This window comes from Procambarus clarkii, chromosome 24 (assembly GCF_040958095.1).
Source record: "Procambarus clarkii isolate CNS0578487 chromosome 24, FALCON_Pclarkii_2.0, whole genome shotgun sequence".
Taxonomy (NCBI): Eukaryota; Metazoa; Arthropoda; class Malacostraca; order Decapoda; family Cambaridae; genus Procambarus; species Procambarus clarkii.
Genome location: NC_091173.1, coordinates 24,970,719 through 24,995,997, shown reverse-complemented (window position 1 = coordinate 24,995,997; position 25,279 = coordinate 24,970,719). Strand labels below are relative to the sequence as shown.

At 44.9% G+C, this 25,279-nt stretch overlaps 1 protein-coding gene across 1 annotated transcript in view; it reads left to right on the top strand.

Moving 5' to 3' along the window:
* The window catches only part of LOC123761592 (uncharacterized), a 338,154-nt gene extending 315,577 nt beyond the window's left edge, over positions 1-22,577 (top strand). The window contains exon 10 of the mRNA XM_069330756.1: positions 22,398-22,577. Coding sequence (XP_069186857.1) covers positions 22,398-22,562 — 165 coding nt within the window. The 3' untranslated portion in view covers positions 22,563-22,577. The remainder of the gene's footprint in view (positions 1-22,397) is intronic.
* The last annotated feature ends 2,702 nt before the right edge of the window (positions 22,578-25,279 follow it).

Sequence of the window (25,279 nt, the reverse complement as noted above, 5' to 3'; positions counted from 1 at the left end):
GAGAAGTGGCATCAAACAAAACAGACGCAAACCTGTAAGTGATTAATTCACTGTCTGGATCGTTAGAATCCTTGATCCATAGGAACTTGGTGTAGGTACGGTCTTCTTCTTCTTGGAGACCTACCCTAAGGAAGGCCTTGCTAATGTCGGCCGTGAATGTGTAAGTCCCGATGTGGAAATTTAACAGCACATCGTATAGCCTTTGTATTAGGCTAGGGCCAGTTTGAAGACAGTCATTTAAGGATACGCTATTCTGCTTTGTCTTAGCACTGCAATTAAATACTATATGTAATGGGGTAGTAGCTGAATTTTTCAGTATTGGGTGGTGTGGCAGGTTGTGTCCTTCTTTTGGGTCATCATTTGTGACAACTTCGATAAATTTTTCATCGAGCTGCTTCTTGATTATTTCATGGTACAATTTCATGTTCTCAGGATGACTTTGTAAGCACATCACCTGACACCTTAATTGCTTTTGTGCCATGAAATGGTTGACTGGTAGCTGAGGGTGATTCAGCTTCCATGGTAACCTGACCCAGTATTGATTATCTCTGTAGACAACTGAGTCTAGGTATTGTTTGTAAGTCCAGTCATCATCTGGACTAGGTTGTTCAGGGACAATGCCAAGAATTGCCAGGTCCCATAATTTATGTACAGGAGGGATCAAGCTCATCCTCGGACATGTCTCTGATTTGTAGTGGAGACTGTTCTCCTAGTCATGCAACCACAACTGGGTTGGCATGTTGGTGGTCTACAGGTATAGGTTGCTTTAGCCGTAATACTGGGCCCATTAGCAGGTAGCCACCTGCAGACGGTAACAGGTTCATTTCCTCTTTTTCATCCTTGTTTTTGATAAACGTACTTTAGGTTGTACCACCTTGAAGACTTGGACTCCTGAGTTAGTCAGGAATCCTGCTATGTCTATTCTTGTCTCGCATACAGGCTTGAATTTTAAGGCATCTGCCAACTCTTGAGATAAGTCATTTGTGATCCTTGATGAAATAATCCACATATGGTGACCTTGGACTTCCCATTTTTAAGGATTAATTGGGCAGTGGGCAAAGCTGATTTATGATCAGACTTTGTTGACAAGACACTTATCTCTGGTAGTGCTATACAGAGCTGTATTGAAGTGGAAGTTCCTTCCTCCACTTGTGGTTTGGGAGACTTTGGTTTTGAGTCCCCATACAGTGCTGAATGGTGTTGACCCTTATTACACCTATTGCAGGTGCGTATTTGAGTTGCACAGGTGTCGGGGTTATGTGACCTTATACACCTGGTGCATTTACGTAACTCTGTGAGTCGTTTTACACGTGTAGCACGATCAGGGTAAGTTTTGCAGTTGTACATGGAATGTTCTTGTTCACAGAACAGACATGGCCTCCAGACGTTAACAGTACCTTGGGGAGTCACCGTTTTGGGTGACAAATTAACTGTAGGTTTGGAGGGACCCACTTCATATGTGCCCACACTGCCTTGTATCTACCTTAGGGAGGGGAAATTGTCTTAGATTTATTTGGAGTACTGTTTGTACTCTGTTGTTTACTATGGGTGGTTAAAGAAGGTTTAGATGTTGATTTACCATCTGTGTTATCTCTTTGTCTTTCTATGATGGAGCGTAAACCTTCCGTAATCTCCTTTACTGTGGGAGAAGATTTGTTATGTAAGACAAACAACTTATCCAGTATGTCACTGGGTAATTTGCGTCTCATATGGACTTGGATTATCCAGTCCGATTCATCTAAGTTCACTTTATTGTTAAGTGCTTTCAGCAAGGACTCAAGCTCCAATCTAATGGCTTGGAGTGAGTCAGCTGATCCATCTGGATGAGGGATGTCCAACAATTTTTGGGTTATAAGTCTGATAGCCCTTATTGGCTTAGCATAATTTTCCTTAAGGAGCTGTACTGCATTATCATATCCATCATCTGATAATGTTAAATTACAGACCACTTTTAACGCTTCATCCTTTAAGACAGCCTGCATATATGTAAATTTCGTTGTCTTGGCTATATTGGCATTAGCATCTACTGAATCGACAAATTTGTTCCTTAAGTTACCCCAATTTTCGTCCTCTGTTCCAGAGAAAGTTGGTAGACTGAGTGATGGTAATTTGACTTCTGGTTGTGTCGGGTTTTGGGAAGCTGTGGTTGCAGTGTTAGTAGTGGCCTTGTGTTTGGTTATTAACTTGACAAAGTGTTGTAACTTTATTTGTATTGCATCTTCATAATCTGCATTTTCTTGTATGACAGCATCCATTGCTTCTTCATCTATGTTAGTATCAGCAAGAACATCCTGATATTTCAGTATTTGGCTTCTTACATGCTCTAATTTGCTCTCTGCAACCTCATGATAGCCCTTCAGTTCTACATAATCAACTGGAGTTTGTTTACATAAATCATTGCATTTATTGATCTGTCGGGTTAAATGGCCTTTCATACCTGCGAGGGTCGCTTTTACAATTTTTGCAGTAGACATGATGGCTGTATTTGTTAGCCGTGCTGCAATTGTACTAGGGCCAAATCTTGTTGGACTTGGATTTGGACTGTTTCTAGCACTTGAGCTACTTGAGCTACTAGATTCCAAACTAGAGCTGTCTATCATTAAAAAATACACACTATATATAATTATACACACACTAATGATTTGAGTGAAATCCAGAGTCTATGGTTGTACCTTTAGGTTAGCTCCTCAAAATCACCCTAGGTTGGTGTAGACACTAGTTAACACTCAAAGATGCAATGATCATAATTAGTTATTACTATGTTTATGTTAATATTATGTGGACAACACAATTCGGGTTGTCATAAGAAACTGCATAAAATAAATGCTTGGTAGGCTGTAATATAGGTTCAACTCTAGAGAAGTGTAAAATCCTATCCTTACACCAGGTTAGCACAATAAATTAAGTTAGACTAGGTTGCTGTACAACTCTTGTCTAAAATGTCCTACCCTTGTGTAAGAATTGGTTGTAAATAATGTGACATCCAGTAATTGTTATGGTGCAATATAATGTAAACACTTAAAATTATATATACATTTGTGGTTCAATTAATTAGCCTCTTATCAACCTCTTGTAATGAAAAAGCACAATTGTTCTTTGGTTCAGGCCATGGAACAATATTATAGTGCTAGCTGTAAGTTCTGTTCACTGTTAGTAGAGATTGAAAAAGTTAGGCAAGAAAATTGTATAGCAGTGTCTTCCTGCTATAATTGATATATATATAAATATTGCACAAATGGTTTATGTTGATCCTAATCAGGATCTTGTATCTTGGTTCAAAGGACCATATTTATTGGTCTGAGAACCAGTGTATTCCTAGATTTGATGAACCATTGTTTTATCCAGTTCGTTGAGAGGACCATATTTATATGGGAAAATTCTAGCAGGCTTTATTTCTTTTTCTTTTTATGCATATTAATTTTTTAGTTAATTTTAATATTATTGGTTCTGAGTAATTATTAAGCTTCTTAGTGGACTGTATATTCTGATTCAGCTTGCTAGAACTTATCACACAATTGGAGAGACATTTGCTTACACCACTGTGAGTGGATAATTGTAAGCACATGTTTACCTTATTGTTAATATATAAATTATAAATCATACCACATATGGTGGTCTAATCTACATAAATTATTCTTATTATAAACACTATCAAAGAAACATGTAGGCCTTAGCTGATATTGTAGGTGTGGCCTAAATAGGCTGTAATGTTCTTCTACATCAGATTAGGGTGTGGCCCTGTGCCTCAGAGTGCCATGTAATGGCGGCGTGGGCAAGCTTGCGTCTTTGTTTACAACAGAGTAGAAAAATCAGTTATATTGATTTGCTCAGCTTCTTGTAACTCCAACTTACAATTACCTGCCGAGTGTTTAACATTATTAAAAGCACATTTACATATAAAGTACACTTGTGACATGAATATTTGTGTATGTAGTAACGAGCTGAGTAAAATGCTACTCTCTGTGTTTGTGTTTTTCTCATGCTAATAACCAGCTACTTATTCTATATTATACAGTGCACCAGTAATAATAATAATAGAATTTAAAGCAGTCAGATACTTAAGCACTCCAGAGTTGTAGAATTGCTGTGGCTGTTCACTAGGACAGAATAAGGTGTCTGTCGTGCGTGACTCTTATCGTAATTCTTCAGGAGCACTCTTTCGTGTGTTGTTGTTGTTGTTGAGTTAGGGGCGACGACGATCGTGGGATCGGATGCGCCCGGCGTACCCGTGGCGGGTGAATCGCGAAGCCAGGAAAGGCGAAACGCCAAGCCAAAACGAGTGACGCCAAGTACTAGAAACTAATATGCCACACGGCAAAGAAACGCACAAAGGGAGAGGCGGAAGCACATAATATAACAGGGCAAACAAACAGCCAGAGGGACACACAGCATGGCACAGAGCAAATACACAGGAAATCAGAGCACATACTTGCCTGGGAACCTGGCCCACGGGAACCGTACATTGAATGCCTCCCAGAACACCCATTGCAAAGGGTCCCACCCATCTACCAGGGACACCATAACATCTGGAACCGGGGCAACAAACACCCGCAAACACGGGACCCAGATAGTATTCCTCATGAGGCGAGAAGTTGCTACTCGCCCCCACAGGAAGGGAACTTGCCCACCATGAAAGTACTCCGGTCCGTCAGACAGCAGTAACTCGGCAATCTCCGACCAGTGACCCGGCGGCATCACAGACGCCGGCAACTCGTCCCCCAGGGCCCCAACGCGCACCCGCACCACAGGGGCACCCGCAGCCCCGGGCACACCACCAGACGACAGCAGGGAACCCGGACAGCGCGCACCCTTCCGTAACGTCACCACCAGGCCACGCCCAGCACCAGAGGGCACACCATCCCTGGCAGCGGAAGCCACCACCCCCCACTGCGGAGAGTCCCCCGGCGGAGAAAGAACCGAAGGCACGTCCGAGACACAGGCACCAGCAGGCACATGGACCTCCGCCACCACGAACTGCGGAGACAACGACGTATCCATATCCACACCGTCAAAACCCGAAAACCCACAGTCACTGAAGTCACCAACGTCGGCCCAGGCAGAAGACGAACGCCAGGAACCTTTGGGCACCAGTCGGATATCGTCAGAGCCGGTAGCAGACCCAGAAAGATGGATACCACGAGCTGGATGAACTGACGCCCAACACAGAACGGCAGCAGCCTCTACCACAGGGTGTAACGGGCCACACACACCAGGAGGCACTGCAGCCACCCCAGCACCCAGCACATCCGGGACCCGAGTCACAGACACAGGGCCAGGCGCAGTATCAGAAGACGAGGGAGAAGACAGCGACGTCACACAGGGAGCTCCAGGAAGGCCCACGGGAGCAGCTGGGACAGCGACAGGATCAGGCAGACCAACTGACGGTACCGCAATACCCGGAGGAGGGTCGGCAACAACCGGAGGAACGTCAGGCGTCGCCGGGGGAGCTGCAGCAGTAAATGGGACGTGCACCTCCTCATCATCATCACCGGAGACTGCCTCCAGTGGGAGCGGCGGGAAATCCTCTTCTCGGAACAAGTTGATAGGAGCAGCTGGGGCCTCAGAGCACCCGGCAGCCTGATGCCCCAACAGGCCACACCGGAAACAGGTATGAGGCTGCCGGGCATAATACACCCGGACGTAGTATCCCATAAGCTGGACAGAAGAAGGTATATCCAACCACAGGCGCATCCCCAACGTGTGAATGTTCGTCCGCCTCCCAGCATACCTCCCCGAGGAGAGCGTGTTCACCCGCACGCTGACAACAGTACCAAACCCCCCGAAGTAACGCCGGAGGAGGTCATCAGGGAACTCCAGAGGCGCACCATGGACACTGACATAAGTCAGGGCACCACTGCGGTCCGAAATCGCAATAGAGCCGGCATCATCCGGCAACGGCAACGTACGCCCCGTACCGACGGAGGAAGTCCCGGTACTCCTCCTCCCTCACGAACTTAATAACAACCCGGTGGGCCGTAACAAGCTCCACACTGTAAATAGCCTCCACCGAGATATAAAGCATGTCACACATCACCATTTCAATGGTCGTACAACCAGCCTTACAAGTGAACTCCAGGCCCTCGGAATTCACACGCACAACAGGAGGAAGATGGCCCCCCATGTCAGAAACGCCACGTCAACACGTAGCCAGGCAGGCAACAAAACTGGGAGGGCAGAGATGCCCACACCACCTGGCGACCAAAACAGCAAACAACCCCAACAGCCACAGAGGGTCGGTAAACGTCCGCACTCCACGGCTGCTAGCAGTCGACTCCTCTTTCGTTTGTTTGCTATGTTGTTATTGTTGTTATGTTGATTTAGGGGCGACGACGATCGTGGGATCGGATGCGCCCTGGCGTACCCGTTTAGGGTGAATCGCGAAGCTTGGAAAGGAGGAACGCCAAGCCAAATCGCATAACGAGTGACGCCAATCACTAGAAACTAATATGCCATACGGCAAATAAACGCACAGTCAGGCAGATGATTGGGGAAATCCAGGAGTCCCTCAGGGTGACAAGCGTTGGCCCCGCTCCACACAGAGAACGAAACCAAAACTCTGTCCCCAACTTAAACGCAAAAGCAAAAAGTCATCCAGTGTCCACCGGCAGAGCAGATGCCGGCCGCCCACCACGGCTGAGGGCACACCAGGAGCCCACCAAGACCCGCCAACCCCTGGCACCTCTCGGCCAAGCCGGCCCCGGAACACCGTCACACCGCCGGGAGAACCAGCCAGTACACGTCAAAAAAAAAATCTATCAACAATCCTGTGACCCAAGGCGATATGTGCGCCAGGCGTCGTACAATCGGACCGCTGAAAAGGGATGCCAAACGGCAGTAGCAAAGCCAAAACGCAAAAACAAGACGTGATCAGGCGGCACCCAGGCGGAGGAGGTGTCCAGACGTCCGCTCGGCTTCAAGGTTGAACCAGGAGTCCTGTGTTTGTTATGATTCTGTGTATCTACGTGACCGGCTCGGCCTCCCTCCCTCTCAATGTTTTGTTCCAATAATATTTTGTTGGTTCTATTTATGATTAAGAAATAGGGAGTTAAGCTATATTGTTGTTGTGTTTAATTATATTCAGTCCTAGTGAACACTATTTTATTAAGTTTAAACACTAGACTGAAGTTTAAAAAGAGATGAGATATATAAATATACGCCTTGTTGATGATGTCGCAGTCACCCATTCTCTGATTTCTTTAATGGATAACTGTACTTACTTAATTGTACTTACCTAATTGTGCTTGCGGGGGTTGAGCTTTGGCTCTTTGGTCCCGCCTCTCAACTATCAACCAATTGGTGTACAGATTCCTGAGCCTACTTGGCTCTATCATATCTACATTTGAAACTGTGTATGGAGTCAGCCTCCACCACATCACTGCCTAATGCATTCCATTTATTAACTACTCTGACACTGAAAAAATTCTTTCTAACATCTCTGTGGCTCATCTGGGTACTAGGTTTCCACCTGTGTTCCCTTGTTCGTGTTCCACCCATGCTGAAGAGTTTGTCTTTGTCCACCCTGTCAATTCTCCTGAGAATTTTGTAGGTGGTTATCATGTCTCCCTTACTCTTCTGTTTTCCAGGGATGTGAGGTTCAGCTCCTTTAGCCTTTCCTCGTAGCTCATTCCTCTCAGTTCCGGTACGAGCCTGGTGGCATACCGCTGAATCTTCTCTAGCTTTGTCTTGTGTTTAACTAGGTATGGACTCCAGGCTGGAGCTGCATACTCCAGGATTGGTCTTACATAAGTGGTATACAGGGTTCTGAAAGATTCCTTACACAAGTTTCTAAAGGCAGTTCTTATGTTGGGTAAATGTATTCTTATGTGTGTGTGTGAGAGAGATTTCCGACATTTTGTATCTCACTCATCTATGTTGGTATATACAATTTTCAGGAACATGTTCCCTTTCCCTTTGTCATTTACTCCCCCTTTCTCTAATGATTTTGTTGCTTTGTTTTTATGTTTCATTTCACATATTTTCCAGTCCCTAATACCTTGGAGAAAATAAACATTCTTTCTTAATTTCTATTCCAATTTAGACGTTTCACTTCATCGAGGTTTAATTTTATCTTTTCTCTGTCTTCCAATGAGAGGTTTCACCTTAATGTTCAAAGTTCCCATCCTCATCATTCTGAAGTTTTCTGGCATTACTAAGCACTTCTGTCATTTGTTTCACTCCATTAAATGTCACCATTAAGGGCCGGTTCTTGTCTTTCTCATAATTGCCATCCTCCTGAAATCACTGACGTTTTCCTTTGTCGTGAGACCTTCTCCTAAATATACTATTTTTATAAATTAGTTTTCCTCTTCTGCTGCTCTTTCTGTCGTAGATGATATTTCCTTTCCTAAAATGCAAAACATTATTATGGACTTGCATCTATCTGCAGTGTTTGTAATAATTTACTGTTGCAACCTGTTCTTTCCTGACTGCTAGTCTAAAAGTCTGGTTCTTGTTTGTCATTTCTGGTTGTTACTTCCAAACATATTTCCTTGGTCGATTCTTTCTCCTTTACAGAAAGAGAACTTGTATAACTTGTGCATGTTTCTTTTTCCTCTTTGTACTGTACAGTCCTCTATTTGAATTGTCAAAGTCTTCTCCTTGCCTAACTTTGTTAGCTTGTAGGGTTACTTTAAGTTGTTCACCATACGAGTCTATTTTATTGCTAATTTATTTAAATTCATCATTCTTCACGAGTGATGAATTTAAACTCTTCACTCCCGCATCATTCTTCACTCCCTCTACCTTTCCATATCTTATTATCTTTCACTAGTTCCTTCATTTGTACCGTCTGTATCCTTACCTTATCAGTAAAGTTTTAATTTCCTTACCTTGCTGGAAAATATTTTCTTTTAAATTACAAAACTTCACCTTGAGATTTTCATTTTCTTGTTCCTATTTAATTAATTTTTCTTCATAATTCTATTGAAAGTCCTCAATAATGACTAACCTGTCAAGAAAACCTTTCATTATATCTTGTGCTGAGAATCCATTGACACTTTCATCTCCTGGTGTATCGTTCTCCCCTGTGGTGGCAGCCATCTTTGTTGTTGACATGCTTCTATTTTCAAATATCAACTTTATCTGTCCTGATTTTTTACTCACTTCTACTGATTTCTTATATCTAAGTTACTTTTTAAATTCCCTATACTCTCATGAATCCGTGGACACCACTACAGCTCTCAACCTGTTCTGCAGTGCCATTATGTCAACTTCTTTTTGGTTGTCGATTATTAACTCTCTTACCTTCAGGTGTTTTTTCACAAGCACAGCAACCTTTCCACCCCTTCCAAATTTTTCTGACACGTCTCCAAATTGAGTAGCCCCTCATGAATGTGCTCCTCACTTAAAATATTATCTTCAAGTTTCAACAATATCTGGCACCTTAAGCTAAATTATATAATTCAGTTCCAGTATTTTTTATCTCACTCCATCTTGGGAGCCGGTGGCTGAGCGGACAGAACACTGGACGCATGATCCTGTGGTCCCTGGTTCGATCCCGGGCGCCGGCGAAAAACAATGGGCAGAATTTCTTTCACTCTGATGCCCCCTGTTACCTAACAGTAAATAGGTACCTGTGAGTTAGTCAGCTGTCAAGGGCTGCTTCCTGGGGGTGGAGGCCTGGTCGAAGACCGGGCCGCGGGGACACTAAGCCCCGAAAGCATCTCAAGATAGAATCTATGTTAGTGTATTAAATTTTCAGGAACATGTTCCCACTACCTTTGTCATTTAATCCACCTTCATATAATGATTTTCTTGGTTTGTATATATGCACTATTTCACTGACTTTCCAATCCTTATCACCACGTAGAACAAATTTCTTCTTCATTTCCATTCTCGTTCAGATGTTTAATTTCAGCAAGGTTTAGTTTTAACTTTTCACTGTCTTCCTCTAAGAGGTCACGTCTTAATACCGAAAGTTTCCCATCCTCATCACTGTGCAACGTCCTGGCATTCCAAAACACTTTCGTCACTTGTTTCCGCTCCATTAAATGTTACCCTTAAGGGGTAACTTGTGCTTGTGCTTCCTCCTAAAATCACTGATATTTTCCATTGTTATGAGGCTTTCTCCTAACCCTATTTTCACAATTATTTCTTCTTTTGCTGTTCTGTCAGTCCTAGATGGATTTTCCTTCTCTAAACACCCAAAGGTTATTATGACTTCACTTCTATTTGCAGTGTTTTGTGCTAATTACTGTGCATGGTAACCATTTTTTCCCTAATTACTTATCTAATGTCTGCTTCTTTTTGTTCATTTCTCTTTTTGAATTCAAAACAAACTTTAATCATTTCCTTCTCTTTAACAACTTACACTTCTTCCTTTTATTTCCTCTTTGAACTATTCCAGTTTTTTATTAATTTCCTTTATTTGAGCTATCAGTGAAGTTTATCTTGGCATATCTTTGCCTAACTCCCTGTTTGCAGTAGCCTGTTGGGTTACTCTAAATTGTTCTCCTTATGAGACTATTTTATTATTAATTTCTTAAATTTCGTCCATTTTCATTTTCCATAACTGCTTTTCTTTGACCAGCTCCTTGTTTTGTTCCTCCTGCTTCTTTACCTTAACATTCAAGATGGTAATTTCCTTACTCTACTGGAAAATTTTCCCTTTTAAACTACAAAACTAATTAACGAGATCATCATTTTCTTCTTCTAATTTAAGAAGTTTTTCTTTATTATTCCTAAGGAATAATAAAGGAAAACTTCTCAATCATCATTAACCTGCCATGAAAAGCCTCTTCCATTATTTCTTGTGCGAAGAAACCTTTGAAATATTATTCTGCTGGTGTGTTGTCCTTCCCTGAGGTAGTGACCATCTTTGTTGTCCTTCCCTGAGGTAGTGACCATCTTTGTTGTCCTTCCCTGAGGTAGTGACCATCTTTGTTGTCCTTCCCTGAGGTAGTGACCATCTTTGTTGTCCTTCCCTGAGGTAGTGACCATCTTTGTTGGTGACACGTTATGTTAACATTTCAAAATATCAACATTGTCTATCAAGGTTTTGCACTCACTTTTACGTATTTTTACCCGAAGGCCACTAACCTTATCCACCTAGTTGTGCTTGCGGCGGTTGAACTCTGCTCTTTTGCCCCACCTCTCAACTGTCAATCAATCAACTGTTACTAACTACTACTAATTAATTTATAAATTTTTTCCACACACACACCCAGGAAGCAGCCCGTAACAGCTGTCTAACTCCCAGGTACCTATTTACGGCTATCTTCTTGAGGTTATCTTGAGATTTTTTCGGGGCTTTTTAGTGTCCCCGCGGCCCGGTCCTCGACCAGGCCTCCACCCCCAGGAAGCAGCCCGTGACAGCTGGCTAAGCCTTTGATATTGCTAATAGGGAAGTGATTATGTATGAATTAGCGAGAATGGATATAGGGGGACATTTATTACAATGGATACGAGGCTATCTTACCAACCGGAAGTCCTCTGCACTGTTCCAAGGCTACAAGAGTGAAACTAAAGTAATGCACCTAGGCACCCCACAAGGAGGAGTACTTAGTCCTACCTTGTTTAATGTTCTAATTAATGCTTTACTAAAATCAATCCCAACTAGTCCGGCAAACATCACTATCAGCTATGCAGATGACATCCTTGTGCATACTAAAACCCACCGCGAAATGCAAACAGTCTTAAATTGTATACATACAGCTTGTGAGAGCCTTGGTCTTGTAATCAACGCTGCTAAAACTAAGGTATTTAACAGACAAATTGGCAACCGCAAAAGTGGACCACGAAAACTTAAGATGGACAACATACCAATAGACTATGTCTCTTCTTTCAAATACCTTGGAGTCTCTGTCCCTTGTACCTCAACTGCAGTCAATAAGTTACATCAACAATGTAGAGACAGACTCAAGGCTCTCAGAACTGTAGTGGGGTACAGCCCGAAATATGGTGTTAATATTAGAATAGCAAGAATGATGTATTTAGCGTATATAAGGTCTCTGATAGACTATCATGCACCAGCTTTGGTCCTGCAAAATAGCAAAAGTATTGATAGACTGGAAAAAATGCAAAATGAAGCACTCAGAATTATACTTGGCTGTCCTATAACTACCAAAGTTCTGAACATGTGGAAAGAATTAAATATACTTAGCATTCGAGATAGAATATTTGAAATTAATCTTATGATGGGACTAAAGCTGCTGCGTGATAACAAAAACAACATTGTGTCAGTTGCACTGTTAGAACACATACGAAATGGAACTAGCGAGTCTAAATGGATTCAAAGAACTTCCACTCATATTAAAATGATGGGACTGCACGATGTATATACAGATGAAAGAGCACAGCACTTCCTTCCACCCTGGCAGATAGTACCTTTTGACATCCTGACCCCTGCATACCCCACCAAGAAACTAATCACAAGCAACCCTCATGCTCAGCTTGCTGCTAAATTAAGCACCATAGAACACATTCACAATATACAAGCTGAAAACAACATTGCACAGACCATATACACTGACGGATCACTCAATACAGCTACAGGGAGGGCAGGAAGTGCTGTTATTGCTCATCAGCCCGATGGCAGCACAATTCAAAGAAATATCCGAATTAGTAACTGGGCGTCCACAATGCAGGCCGAGTTGGTAGCGATACTGGTAGCACTCGAAATTATTGACAACACTGAAGTAGACAGCTTAATTATTTCTGACTCCCTATCCTCACTACGAGCAATAAACAGTTTGCAATCAAGTAATAACGTGCTTGTCTTGGAAGCTAGACGTAGATATGTAAGAATACTTAGCAAGAGGGTAAATATAAAAATGTTGTGGATTCCTTCTCACATTGGCATGTAGGAACATGACAAAGTTGACGCCCTTGCTAAGGCTGCAGTAAATAAAGACAGTATTGAATGGAATCTTGAGTTATCAAATAGGTCCCTTAAAAGTGTCATTAGACGAGAACTCCTAGATGGATTTGAAGAAAGTAGAACAGTGCAAACTGGAACTAGTAGGTCCATTGTTCATCACAATGAAATGTGTGAAGTAAAACATGTGTATGGGGCAAGTAACAAAGTCAGTAGACTAACAGATGTTGTCACAGCTCGTATAAGACTTGGCTACAAGTATCTCTGGCAGTTCGGCTTGTATAGGAATCTAGATGAAGTAAAGTGTAAAGTGTGTGGACATAGGCAGGGACACACACTCGAACACTATATCTTGGATTGTTGTAAAATTGAGCCTTTTAGAGATAAGTCTAAGCTCACTCTGTATGATATGGCAACCTATCTTATTACCATGGATAAATTACCTGAAATCCTTGCACTGTACCCACATTTTGCTTCCAGTAGATGAACGACATATGAGATTCAGAAACAAGTAGTGTATTGTGAGGACTAATAATAAACAGAAGCTCCCCTATGACTCTGTAATATCCCCATTGGCCAAACTATTATGTATTAACGATAAAACCTACCATTAATGTATGATGACTTACTGTAAATATGTAGCTCTTGTAATAGCACTTTCTCTGTAACTAGTTGACATTGTATCTATAAGGTGTAAAGGATTGAAGAAATTGTTTATGTAATAATCTAAGATGAGGTCTGATAAAGACCTTTTGTGCCCTCTGTAATGCTTTTGCGCTACCGCTCACAGGATGAGTATGGGGTGCACAATAAACTAGCCGCCTTCGGCGGCAACAATCAAACAGCTGGCTAACACCCAGGTACCTATTTTACTGCTAGGTAACAGGGGCATAGGGTGAAAGAAACTCTGCCCATTGTTTCTCGCCGGCGCCCGGGACCACAGGATCACAAGTCCTGCGTGCTGTCCGCTCGGCCGACCGGCTCCCGTCGGCTAGGTAACAGGTGCATCAGGGTGAGAGAAACTCTGCCCATTTGTCTCTGCTGGCGCCGGGAATCGAACCCGGGCCACAGGATTACGAGGCCCGCGCGCTGTCCACTCAGCTACCAGACTCCCTCGGACCCCTCCTTACCCACTTAGACCCCCCCCCCCTCCTTTTGTGGCCTCGATGAGGACAAGAAGCCGGTGGCTTTTCAAAGGTCCCCCCATAGGCCTTGATGATCTTTTTCTAGGTATATTTTAAAACTTAGTACAGTTTTGGCAGTTACAGCTTCTGTGGGTAGGCGGTTCCATGGGTTAATAATCCTATTGGGGAAAAGGCGTCTCCTGTTCTCAGTCCAACATTGTGGCTTGTTGAGCTTAAAATCGCTGCTCCTTGATTGTGTTACATCTGACTTTCTGAAGATGTTGTCCGGATCAACATCCTCCAACTTGTTTAGTAATTTAAAAGTTTCGATGAGATCTGCCCTGTCATGTCTGGTTTGTAATTTTGTAGCCCTGTGGCCTTCAGGTGTTCCTGACACGTGAGTTGAATTAGCTCTGGAATGACTTTTGTTGCCCGGTGTTGCAACTTCTCCAGAGCAATTATGTCCTGGAAATGAGGTCTCCATGCTTGGATACAGTAATCCAAATGGGGCGCACCACAGATTTATACAGTTGAACCATTACCTTCTTTTCCTTATAGTCAAAGTACGCTTGATTATCCCAATGGTTTGGTTGGGTTTTCTGACTGCTGCACCCACCTGTTGTGCAACTTTTAATGAGTGGTGGATCTTGACTCTAAGGTCCTTTTCTTCATCAATCTGCTATAATGTAATACTATAAATATGGCAGTCGTGGCGTGGGTTGTTATGCCCCACATGCAGGGGTCTTGCATTTGTCAATATTAAAAGGCATTTGCCAGTCTTTTGACCATTTGTGGAGTTTATGTAGATCTCTTTGTAAGGCTTCAATATCATTATAATTTTCCACTATACAATAAACCTTTGTGTTATCTGCAAATATGATGATGTAGTTTTTAATATTCTCGTCTATGTCATTAATGTATATGACATAAAGGGGTTGGTCCCAAAATGGACCCCTGTAACCACATTTGTCCATTCAGATTCGTTTCCATTTAGTACGATCCTTTGTTTTCTTCCCATCAACCATAGTTTTATCCATTCTAATATTTTACCATTTATTACATGGGCCAGTAATTTCCTTGTCAGTCTTTCATGTGGTACCTTCTCGAAAGCTTTAGGAAAATCCATGTGTACTGCATCCACCGGAAGGCCCTTGTCTGAGTAGCTGGTGACCGTTTCCAAAAAGTGAGTAAGTTTGTAAGACAGGATCAGTTTAACAAATCCATGTTGAGTCGATTGTACAAGGTTGTTCACTGAAAGATGGTGTATGGTTCCCTCCCTGAGGATTCTCTCCATGTGCTTGCAGATGTGTGAGGTCAAACTGATCGGCCGGTACTTTTCTACTGAACTCTTTCTGCCTTTTTTGAAAATAGGGGGAACATTTGCATATTTAAAATCTTGGGGAACTACCCCTTGTTCCAGAGATTTTGTGAAAAGCAGTTTCAGCAGAAGACATAGTTTTTTTTGACAGTTCCTTTAAGACTTTGGATTAGATTCCATCCTCACCTGGGGCTTCTGAGTCTTTAAGTTTGTCAATGTTCTTTCTAATTATTTCACATGTTCTGGATATATCCCTATTCTATCATCCATTATAGCCTAGTAAGTCTCATCTATTAAGGGTCCAACTTAGTTCTTTGTTTTTGTTTTATCTCTTATATACCCGTAGAACGACTTTGGATCTTTCTTTATGTTTTGGGCAAGTTTTATTTCATAGTTTCTTTTGGCTGCTCTGATTTTCTCAGTAGCCGAGTTTTGTGCCCTTTTGTATAACTCATAATCAATGACGTCCATCATGGATTTATTCGTTCTCCGGAGGTTCCTCTTGGTTACCAATGCTTAGTTTTCGACCTGTGTCATCCATCTAGTTCCTTTTCTTGTCTTTCTTCTTTTCGGAACATGTTTTTTTTTTGTGATATATACAAGAGTTGTTACATTCTTGTACAGCCACTAGTACGCGTAGCGTTTCGGGCAGGTCCCTGGAATACGATCCCCTGCCGCGAAGAATCGTTTTTTCATCCAAGTACACATTTTACTGTTGCGTTAAACAGAGGCTACAGTTAAGGAATTGCGCCCAGTAAATCCTCCCTGGCCAGGATACGAGCCCATGACATAGCGCTCGCGGAACGCCAGGTGAGTGTCTTACCACTATACCACGGAGACTGCTAAAGAGACTGTTTTTGAAAGAGTTCCATGATGACCATCTTGACATTTTGCCATGATGCTTCCGTGTCATGTTCACCAATCAGCTCCCTCCAGGAAATGGTTTGCAGTTCCTTTTTCATTCCTTGATAGTCTCCTCGTTGGTAATCTAGATATTCATCATATTTTACCGTTATGTGGGTTTTTATATTCGTAGTCCATCTTAAAATATGGTGGTCGCACAAGGGGGTTAGCTTTTCCCCCACATGGATTTGATCATTCATACCCGCTCCTGCTGTTAGCACAAGATCACGTATGCTGTTACCACGTGTGGGGCTCTACCACAAGCAGTATGAGGAAGGAGTCCTGCACATGGTCGAGGAATTGCTCACCTTCTGCCTGTGATGTTAGGCTGATCCAATTTATGGTCTCTTGGTTAAAGTCCCCCATTATTAGGGTTTGGGTTTCATATACCACATTGATCACATTATGCAGATCAGCAACATCCTCTGCCGTTGCTGTGTCAGCCGTGTAGCATACTCCCACTGTCAGTTTGCTACCATCCTGAGATAGTATGTTGCATCATACAGACTGTGTGGAACCCATAGTGTTCAGTTCCTCATTGTTGGTAGCCTCCAGGTCCTCCTTCACATACAGCATCACCCCGCCTGCTCTTGTTGTTCTGTCCATTCCGAATGGTGGGTTGTGTCCCGGGAGAGAGAGTTCCCCTTCTATTATGTCCTCTCAGCCCCATGTTTCATTGATGCCAGTCATGTCGGGATTTATTTTAGAAACAATTTAAACTCCTGCCATTATTTCTGGGGGCTGAGAAATTGCTCATGTATTAAGCACATTACTATTCTGTACATTTCCGCTCGGATTCTGAACCTGTTTGTTATCCGAGGTATATATATTTAGTTCAGCCTGACTGGGTAAAGGGTTTAAACTTCCTCCCCATCTGTAATCTGGATAACCTGTCCTTTTTTTGCCTTTTTTGCAAAAAAGTCAAAAAACTTTTCTTTGCTGTTCTGTAGTGAGTTCTAGAGATATATATTCCTGGTTATACCCCTTGTTTATATAAGATCTTTGAGTTTGTGGGCATTGTTTAGTATCTTCCTTCTGTGCTCAAAATGTACAATGGTTATTCTTGCCATATTTGCTTCCGGCTTGCCAACCTCCTGACATCTGATACACTTAAGTCTTCCACCTGGACCATCAGTTTCTCTAACATTGCCTCTAAGAGTTCCTTGTCATTTTTTTATTCTTCTTTCTCGAGGTTTCTTATAATGACGTTGTTTTTTCGTCTATGCCTATGCATGGTTTCTGTATCCCTCTCTTGAACACTTGCATCACTATCGTTAACTCTGCCTGCATTTGCTGAGTTCCCCTAGAGTGTCTGATTACCCTCGGGGACGCCTGGTTGGCCACGGGCCTGACCCTGTGTGTATCATCTAATGTTTTCTTAAGGTCTATAACTTCTTTCATCATAACTTTTTGCTCCTCCTGCAACTCCTTCATCCCCTTATGGCCTTTGATCAGTGCCTTTAGTATTGTATCTCTAGGCTCATTGTTTACTTCCTCAACTATCTCATCTGAAGATCCAACATTTTTCACAACACTTAACTCCTCCTTAGTCTCAACCTTTCCATTAATTCATCCTTATTCTCCTCATTTGGTATATCTTTATTTTTGTTGTTTCTGCCGTTTCATAAGTACTCACCTAGTTGTACTCACCTAGTTGTGCTTGCGGGGGTTGAGCTCTGGGTCTTTGGTCCCGCCTCTCAACTGTCAATCAACTGGTGTACAGATTCGTGAGCCTACTGGGCTCTATCATATCTACATTTAAAACTGTGTATGGAGTCAGCCTCCACCACATCACTGCCTAATGCTTCCATCTGTTAACTACTCTGACACTGAAAAAGTTCTTTCTAACGTCCCTGTGGCTCATTTGGGTACTCAGTTTCCACCCGCGTTCCCTTGTTCGAGTACCACCCGTGTTAAACAGTTTATCTTTATCTATCCTGTCAATTCCTCTGAGAATTTTGTAGGTAGTGATCATGTCTCCCCTTACTCTTCTGTCTTCCAGTGTCGTGAGGTACATTTCCTGCAGCCTTTCCTCGTAACTCATGCCTCCTAGTTCTGGGACTAGCCTAGTAGCATACCTTTGAACTTTTTCTAGCTTCGTCTTGTGCTTGACAAGGTACGGGCTCCATGCAGGGGCTGCATACTCCAGGATTGGTCTTGCATATGTGGTATATAAGGTTCTGAATGATTCCTTACACAGGTTCCTGACGGCAATTCTGATGTTAGCCAGCCTCGCATATGCTGCAGATGTTATTCTTTTGATGTGGGCTTCGGGAGACAGGTTTGGTGTGATATCAACTCTCAGATCTTTCTCTCTGTCCGTTTCATGAAGGACTTCCTCCCCCATTTGGTATCTTGTGTCTGGCCTCCTGTTTCCACCGCCTAGTTTCATTACCTTACATTTACTCGGGTTGAACCTTAATAGCCATTTGTTTGACCATTCATTCAGTCTGTCTAGGTCATCTTGTAGCCTCATATTATCTTTCTCCGTCTTAATCCTCCTCATAATTTTTGCATCATTAGCAAACAATGAGAGGAATGATTCTATACAATCTGGAAGGTCATTTACATATATAAGAAACAGTATAGGTCCAAGGACTGAACCCTGCAGGACTCCACTGGTGACGTCTCGCCAGTCTGAGGCCTCACCCCTCACAGTGACTCGCTGTCTTCTGTTACTTAGGTACTCCCTTATCCAATGGAGTACCTTCCCTTTCACTCCTGCCTGCATCTCTAGCTTTAGCACTAGTCTCTAGTATCGTTGCAAGTGGTGCACTAAATGTAGATGAGGCCTTTACTCTCAGTTTTCTCATTATGGTGAGCCTTACACAAGGCGTCTGAGATATTAGGACTAGTGTACCGGTATATCAGATTATAACCTGCACACTCGAAAATATGTTCCCAATGTACTGTGGGAGCTTCTGGATGTATCCCCACGGACCACAATGGATTATCTTTCAGGCCGTAGGCTCCTTTTCCTCTTATATATTACTTTCGGCGATAATTAGATGTTCTTTCACAGCTTGAACACTTTAAGTATTTATCTGCCACTTCGCACCAGTAACTCGCTCTTATCACCCTAAAGATCGCCTCTAAAATCGGAGCTGTAAAACACACCGGCCGTGCACGCCCCAGCGTACTCATATCTTTTATTGTAGTTACTTATCAAATTCACTATAACTTCATGTTTTCTGAGACAGCGCTCACGGTCCTCAACCTATTCTACAATACTTAGGCAGTTTGATTTTCCTGGAGCCTACTGCAGTCTGTCTCCTGCCCACCCACCTAACACGATTTTGCAGGTATGTGGTATGCCCAGAGGAGGATAAGGCTTCCTCATGGCTCTGTGGCATATGCATAGACTCTGCAGTCAGCGATCATGGAAAGCAGACGTGTCCGCTCTGCTAGACATCACGATCACGAGGGCTTTACCATAGAAGGGCAGCCCTTGATGCTACACAGAGAATCAACTACCAGCATCCCTGGTCAAGAAGGAGCGCTATTGCGATCTACAGCGTTGCTTCAAGTGTTACAAGTATACAAGTATACACACCTCGCCAAGAAATGTCCGGAACGTGTCTGCAAGTGCTGCGTCTGTGCAGATCACCATTACTACATTTGCTAAGCCAAAACCCAGCGTTGTCTGCTCTGTGGTGGTAACCATGTGGCTATTTCCTACGTCGACAGGAGGAAATATATAAAATAGCTGATACAAGTAGACTGTCTTCAACTACCAGCGACGCCACTTCCACCAGCGTCCGCCCCAACCCTCTAGGACCCATCAACCAATCAGAAGTCTTTCCGGTTCTTCCAGGCGATGCCTCTCGGTTCCGGACCTCCCAGCCTCCTCATTGGGGGGTCTAGCATGCAATCAATAGCCCAGTTTCCACCTACTTCAGAAGCTGGTCTGAAGTAGTTGGCCTGCTCTACTTCGTCTTGCTGAGAGAATTGCCGGGGCTGACAATAGTTTGTTTGTCACAACCCTAAACACATGTATGCGACAAACGGTTTAACCACCTTCAGAGTTCCTGACATCGTGCTTCCTGCGGGACAGATGCCTTCATCATCAACGGAACCTGCCTCGGCAACTGCACAGCCTACCATACGGCTTCGGCAGCTGCACAGCCTGCCACACCTGCTAACCCTCCATCTGACTCCAGAAGAAGAAGAAGTCTCATCAGCCGACAATGTTCCTGCCACTCCACCAAGGATTACTACCGATGTCCTACGAATCGAGGAAACGCTCACTGAACCTTCTACTCCAACTGTTGTTACAGCAACCCTCAACACGATCGGCCACTTCTCACTCATCAAGGAACACCGCCTCACTTTTTGATTCGTCAGACAAAGATACTCTGGTTGGAACACCATCCCCTCCTCAGTGGAAGTGTAACTAGAGACCTGATTATTTTCTACTGGACATCACACCAACAACCTCGAACGACTGCACAACAATGTCAACTAGGAGTAAGATCACCATGACCTCCGAGAAACCCATGAAGACGCCCAGGGGAAGGAAGAAGAAGAAAAAATAAGAAGAGTACGAATGAAGAATGAAGAAACATCAACGACTACCTTCAAATACCTTCATCTACCATCAACTGCTAGTATTTCTTAAGTACCAGAACAACAAAAAGAGCACCACATTACACGGGATGACGCCTCCTACACCAGCATGAAGACCCGCCGTCACAAGCCCCCGGCCACGGAAGACCTCAAGAACGACACGCTCCAATCCGAGATCACTACTTGATATCAATCCATGGTGGACAGGCCACCGAACTTTCAAGCCTCCTTTTTCACTTTCCAAATCTTCCAGAATTTTGCCTACTCATCCTTCTTCCTCCCTCCCTCCGACTTTTCCAAGCCATTTGGATATTGAAGCTGAAGCTTGGCTCTGTGCTCCGGCTTCACTCCAACTACTCCCTTGTGGTTCATTGTCTTACCAAGTGGGGATCACTTTGGTCCCTTTCCGTATGGAGTTGGACGCTTCGTGTAGTTCGGCTTCTGGTTTCTTGGGATTTGGTTCACTTTCAAGGTGTGACCAATGTTCTTGAAGATGGGTTATCTCATTACTGTCGTATTTCCATGAAGCAGATCATTGATCCTACGTTGGAGTCAACACTTCCTTTTCTCCATTCTGCTGGTTGTCCCATGTTTTCCTACCTCCAGTCTGCTCATGCTTCTCCTGAGCCAGCCTGATCTTTTAAGAGGGTTTTATTGTTTCTTTCCTTGCCTCGGTTCTTTGTTTCGCTCATAACTCGGCCGGTATTTGGATAATGTTCCTGGTCTCAGTTGGTCGTGTGTTGCATTTAGCTGTCTCTTTACTTGGATTCTCTCCTTCGTCTTAGTATCTGCAGCCTCTCCTCCTTCTCATTTGGAAAGTCCTGTGTTTTTTATCTCCGTGGTTAATTAACCTCAGGGAGCCACCAGAGGCTTCCACAGAAACCGACATTGAATGTAACGAAATGCCTCTTTCTGGAAGAGCGCTGGTGGCTCCCTGATTCCCTCCCTTCCATCCAGGTTGATTAATTCGTCGGGTCGCTGTTCATCAACTTCAGAATTGATCAGGGAGCTGGCTGTGGGATGGGGTCAAGCTGCCTGGTGGAGGCTGTAGTTACTAATGAGTTCAAGCTAATGGTTATCTATCTTGAGTTTGTCTTGAGATGATTTCGGGGCTTTTTAGTGTCCCCGCGGCCCGGTCCTCGACCAGGCCTCCACCCCCAGGAAGCAGCCCGTGACAGCTGACTAACATCCAGGTACCTATTTTACTGCTAGGTAACAGGGGCATATGATGAAAGAAACTCTGTCCATTGTTTCTCGCCGGCGCCTGGAATCGAACCCAGGACCACAGGATCACAAGTCCAGCGTGCTGTCCGCTCGGCCGACCGACTCCCATGAGTGAATCTCCTGTTTAATTTGAATCGCTTGCCGGACTTTGCTTGGCAGTTTTGAAGCCTCATTTTTAGTGAACTCTACAGTTGTCTGTAAAGCTTCGTTTACTTTCTGGATACTTTTCCAATGTGGTGGTAAATTGTCACTTGCTCTCTGCGACTGACATGACCAATTAGATGAAGCAATCGCAAAGCGATACACTCAGGGAGTCGTAATGAAGCACAGCATTACATTTAAAGTTGGGTTTCTTTAGGAATAGAGATATATATGTTTGAAATAAAGAGCATAGTTATTGCATAATTTATAATTTGTGAAATATAGCTCACTTTTTCATTGCTTACAGGGACCTGCACTCTGTCTCTACAACAATGCAACATTTACTGACGATGATTGGCGTGGCATCCAGAAGTTCAGTGATAGCATAAAGCAAGATGATCCTCTGAAAGTTGGCCAGTTTGGGTTAGGATTCAAGTCGGTTTTTCACATTACTGGTACGTTAAGACAATAACATTTGCTGTAATGGTTGTAAATTATAAAGATAATGATTTTTCATGTTAGGTTTCGTGTACTTACCGTCTTCTCATTTTGAATTTTAAAAAATTGTTGGATTTATATTAGTTTGTGTGAGGAGAGTATTTAGGGAAGCGTCAGGTAAAGACTGGGGCTACATGTAAAGACTGGGGTGACATGTAGTGGCTGGGGTGACATGTAGTGGCTGGGGGGACATGTAGTGGCTGGGGTGACATGTAGAGGCTGGGGTGACATGTAGAGGCTGGGGTGAAATGTAGAGGCTGGGGTGACATGTAGTGGCTGGGGTGACATGTAGTGGCTGGGGTGACATGTAGAGGCTGGGGTGACATGTAGTGGCTGGGGTGAAATGTAGAGGCTGGGGTGACATGTAGAGGCTGGGGTGACATGTAGTGGCTGGGGTGACATGTAGTGGCTGGGGTGACATGTAGTGGCTGGGGGGACATGTAGAGGCTGGTGGGACATGTAGTGGCTGGGGGGACATGTAGTGGCTGGTGGAACATGTAGTGGCTGGGGGGACATGTAGAGGCTGGTGGGACATGTAGTGGCTGGGGGGACATGTAGTGGCTGGTGGGACATGTAGTGGCTGGGGGGACATGTAGAGGCTGGTGGGACATGTAGAGGCTGGGGGGACATGTAGTGGCTGGGGCGACATGTAGTAGCTGGTGGGACATGTAGTGGCTGGGGGGACATGTAGTGGCTGGTGGGACATGTAGTGGCTGAGGGGACATGTAGAGGCTGGGGGGACATGTAGTGGCTGGGGTGACATGTAGTGGCTGGGGGGACATGTAGTGGCTGGTGGGACATGTAGTGGCTGGGGGGACATGTAGAGGCTGGTGGGACATGTAGAGGCTGGTGGGACATGTAGTGGCTGGGGCGACATGTTGAGGCTGGGGTGACATGTAGTGGCTGGTGGGACATGTAGTGGCTGGGGGGACATGTAGAGGCTGGGGCGACATGTAGTAGCTGGGGGGACATGTAGTAGCTGGGGTGACATGTTGAGGCTGGGGGGACATGTAGTGGCTGGTGGGACATGTAGTGGCTGGGGGGACATGTAGAGGCTGGGGGGACATGTAGTGGCTGGTGGGACATGTAGTGGCTGGTGGGACATGTAGAGGCTGGGGGGATATGTAGTGGCTGGTGGGACATGTAGTGGCTGGTGGGACATGTAGTGGCTGGGGCGACATGTAGTGGCTGGTGGGACATGTAGTGGCTGGTGGGACATGTATAGGCTGGGGGGACATGTAGTGGCTGGGGTGACATGTAGTGGCTGGTGGGACATGTAGTGACTGGGGCGACATGTAGAGGCTGGGGAGACATGTAGTAGCTGGGGGGACATGTAGTGGATGGTGGGACATGTAGTGACTGGTGGGACATGTAGTGGCTGGTGGGACATGTAGTGGCTGGGGCGACATATAGAGGCTGGGGCGACATGTAGTAGCTGGGGGGACATGTAGTGGCTGGGGGGACTTGTAGTGGCTGGGGGGACATGTAGTGGCTGGGGTGACATGTAGAGGCTGGGGGGACATGTAGTAGCTGGGGTGACATGTAGTGGCTGGGGTGACATGTAGAGGCTGGGGGGACATGTAGTGGCTGGGGTGACATGTAGAGGCTGGTGGGACATGTAGTGGCTGGGGGGACATGTAGTGGCTGGGGGGACATGTAGTGGCTGGTGGGACATGTAGTGGCTGGTGGGACATGTAGAGGCTGGGGGGACATGTAGTGGCTGGTGGGACATGTAGTGGCTGGTGGGACATGTAGAGGCTGGGGGGACATGTAGTGGCTGGGGTGACATGTAGTGGCTGGGGCGACATGTAGTGGCTGGTGGGACATGTAGTGGCTGGTGGGACATGTAGAGGCTGGGGGGACATGTAGTGGCTGGGGTGACATGTAGTGGCTGGTGGGACATGTAGAGGCTGGGGGGACATGTAGTGGCTGGGGTGACATGTAGTGGCTGGTGGGACATGTAGTGGCTGGTGGGACATGTAGTGGCTGGGGTGACATGTAGTGGCTGGGGGAACTTGTAGTGGCTGGGGGGACATGTAGTGGCTGGGGTGACATGTAGAGGCTGGGGGGACATGTAGTAGCTGGGGTGACATGTAGTGGCTGGGGTGACATGTAGAGGCTGGGGGGACATGTAGTGGCTGGGGTGACATGTAGAGGCTGGTGGGACATGTAGTGGCTGGGGGGACATGTAGTGGCTGGGGGGACATGTAGTGGCTGGTGGGACATGTAGTGGCTGGTGGGACATGTAGAGGCTGGGGGGACATGTAGTGGCTGGTGGGACATGTAGTGGCTGGTGGGACATGTAGAGGCTGGGGGGACATGTAGTGGCTGGGGTGACATGTAGTGGCTGGGGCGACATGTAGTGGCTGGTGGGACATGTAGTGGCTGGTGGGACATGTAGAGGCTGGGGGGACATGTAGTGGCTGGGGTGACATGTAGTGGCTGGTGGGACATGTAGAGGCTGGGGGGACATGTAGTGGCTGGGGTGACATGTAGTGGCTGGTGGGACATGTAGTGGCTGGTGGGACATGTAGTGGCTGGGGTGACATGTAGTGGCTGGGGGGACTTGTAGTGGCTGGGGGGACATGTAGTGGCTGGGGTGACATGTAGAGGCTGGGGGGACATGTAGTAGCTGGGGTGACATGTAGTGGCTGGGGTGACATGTAGAGGCTGGGGGGACATGTAGTGGCT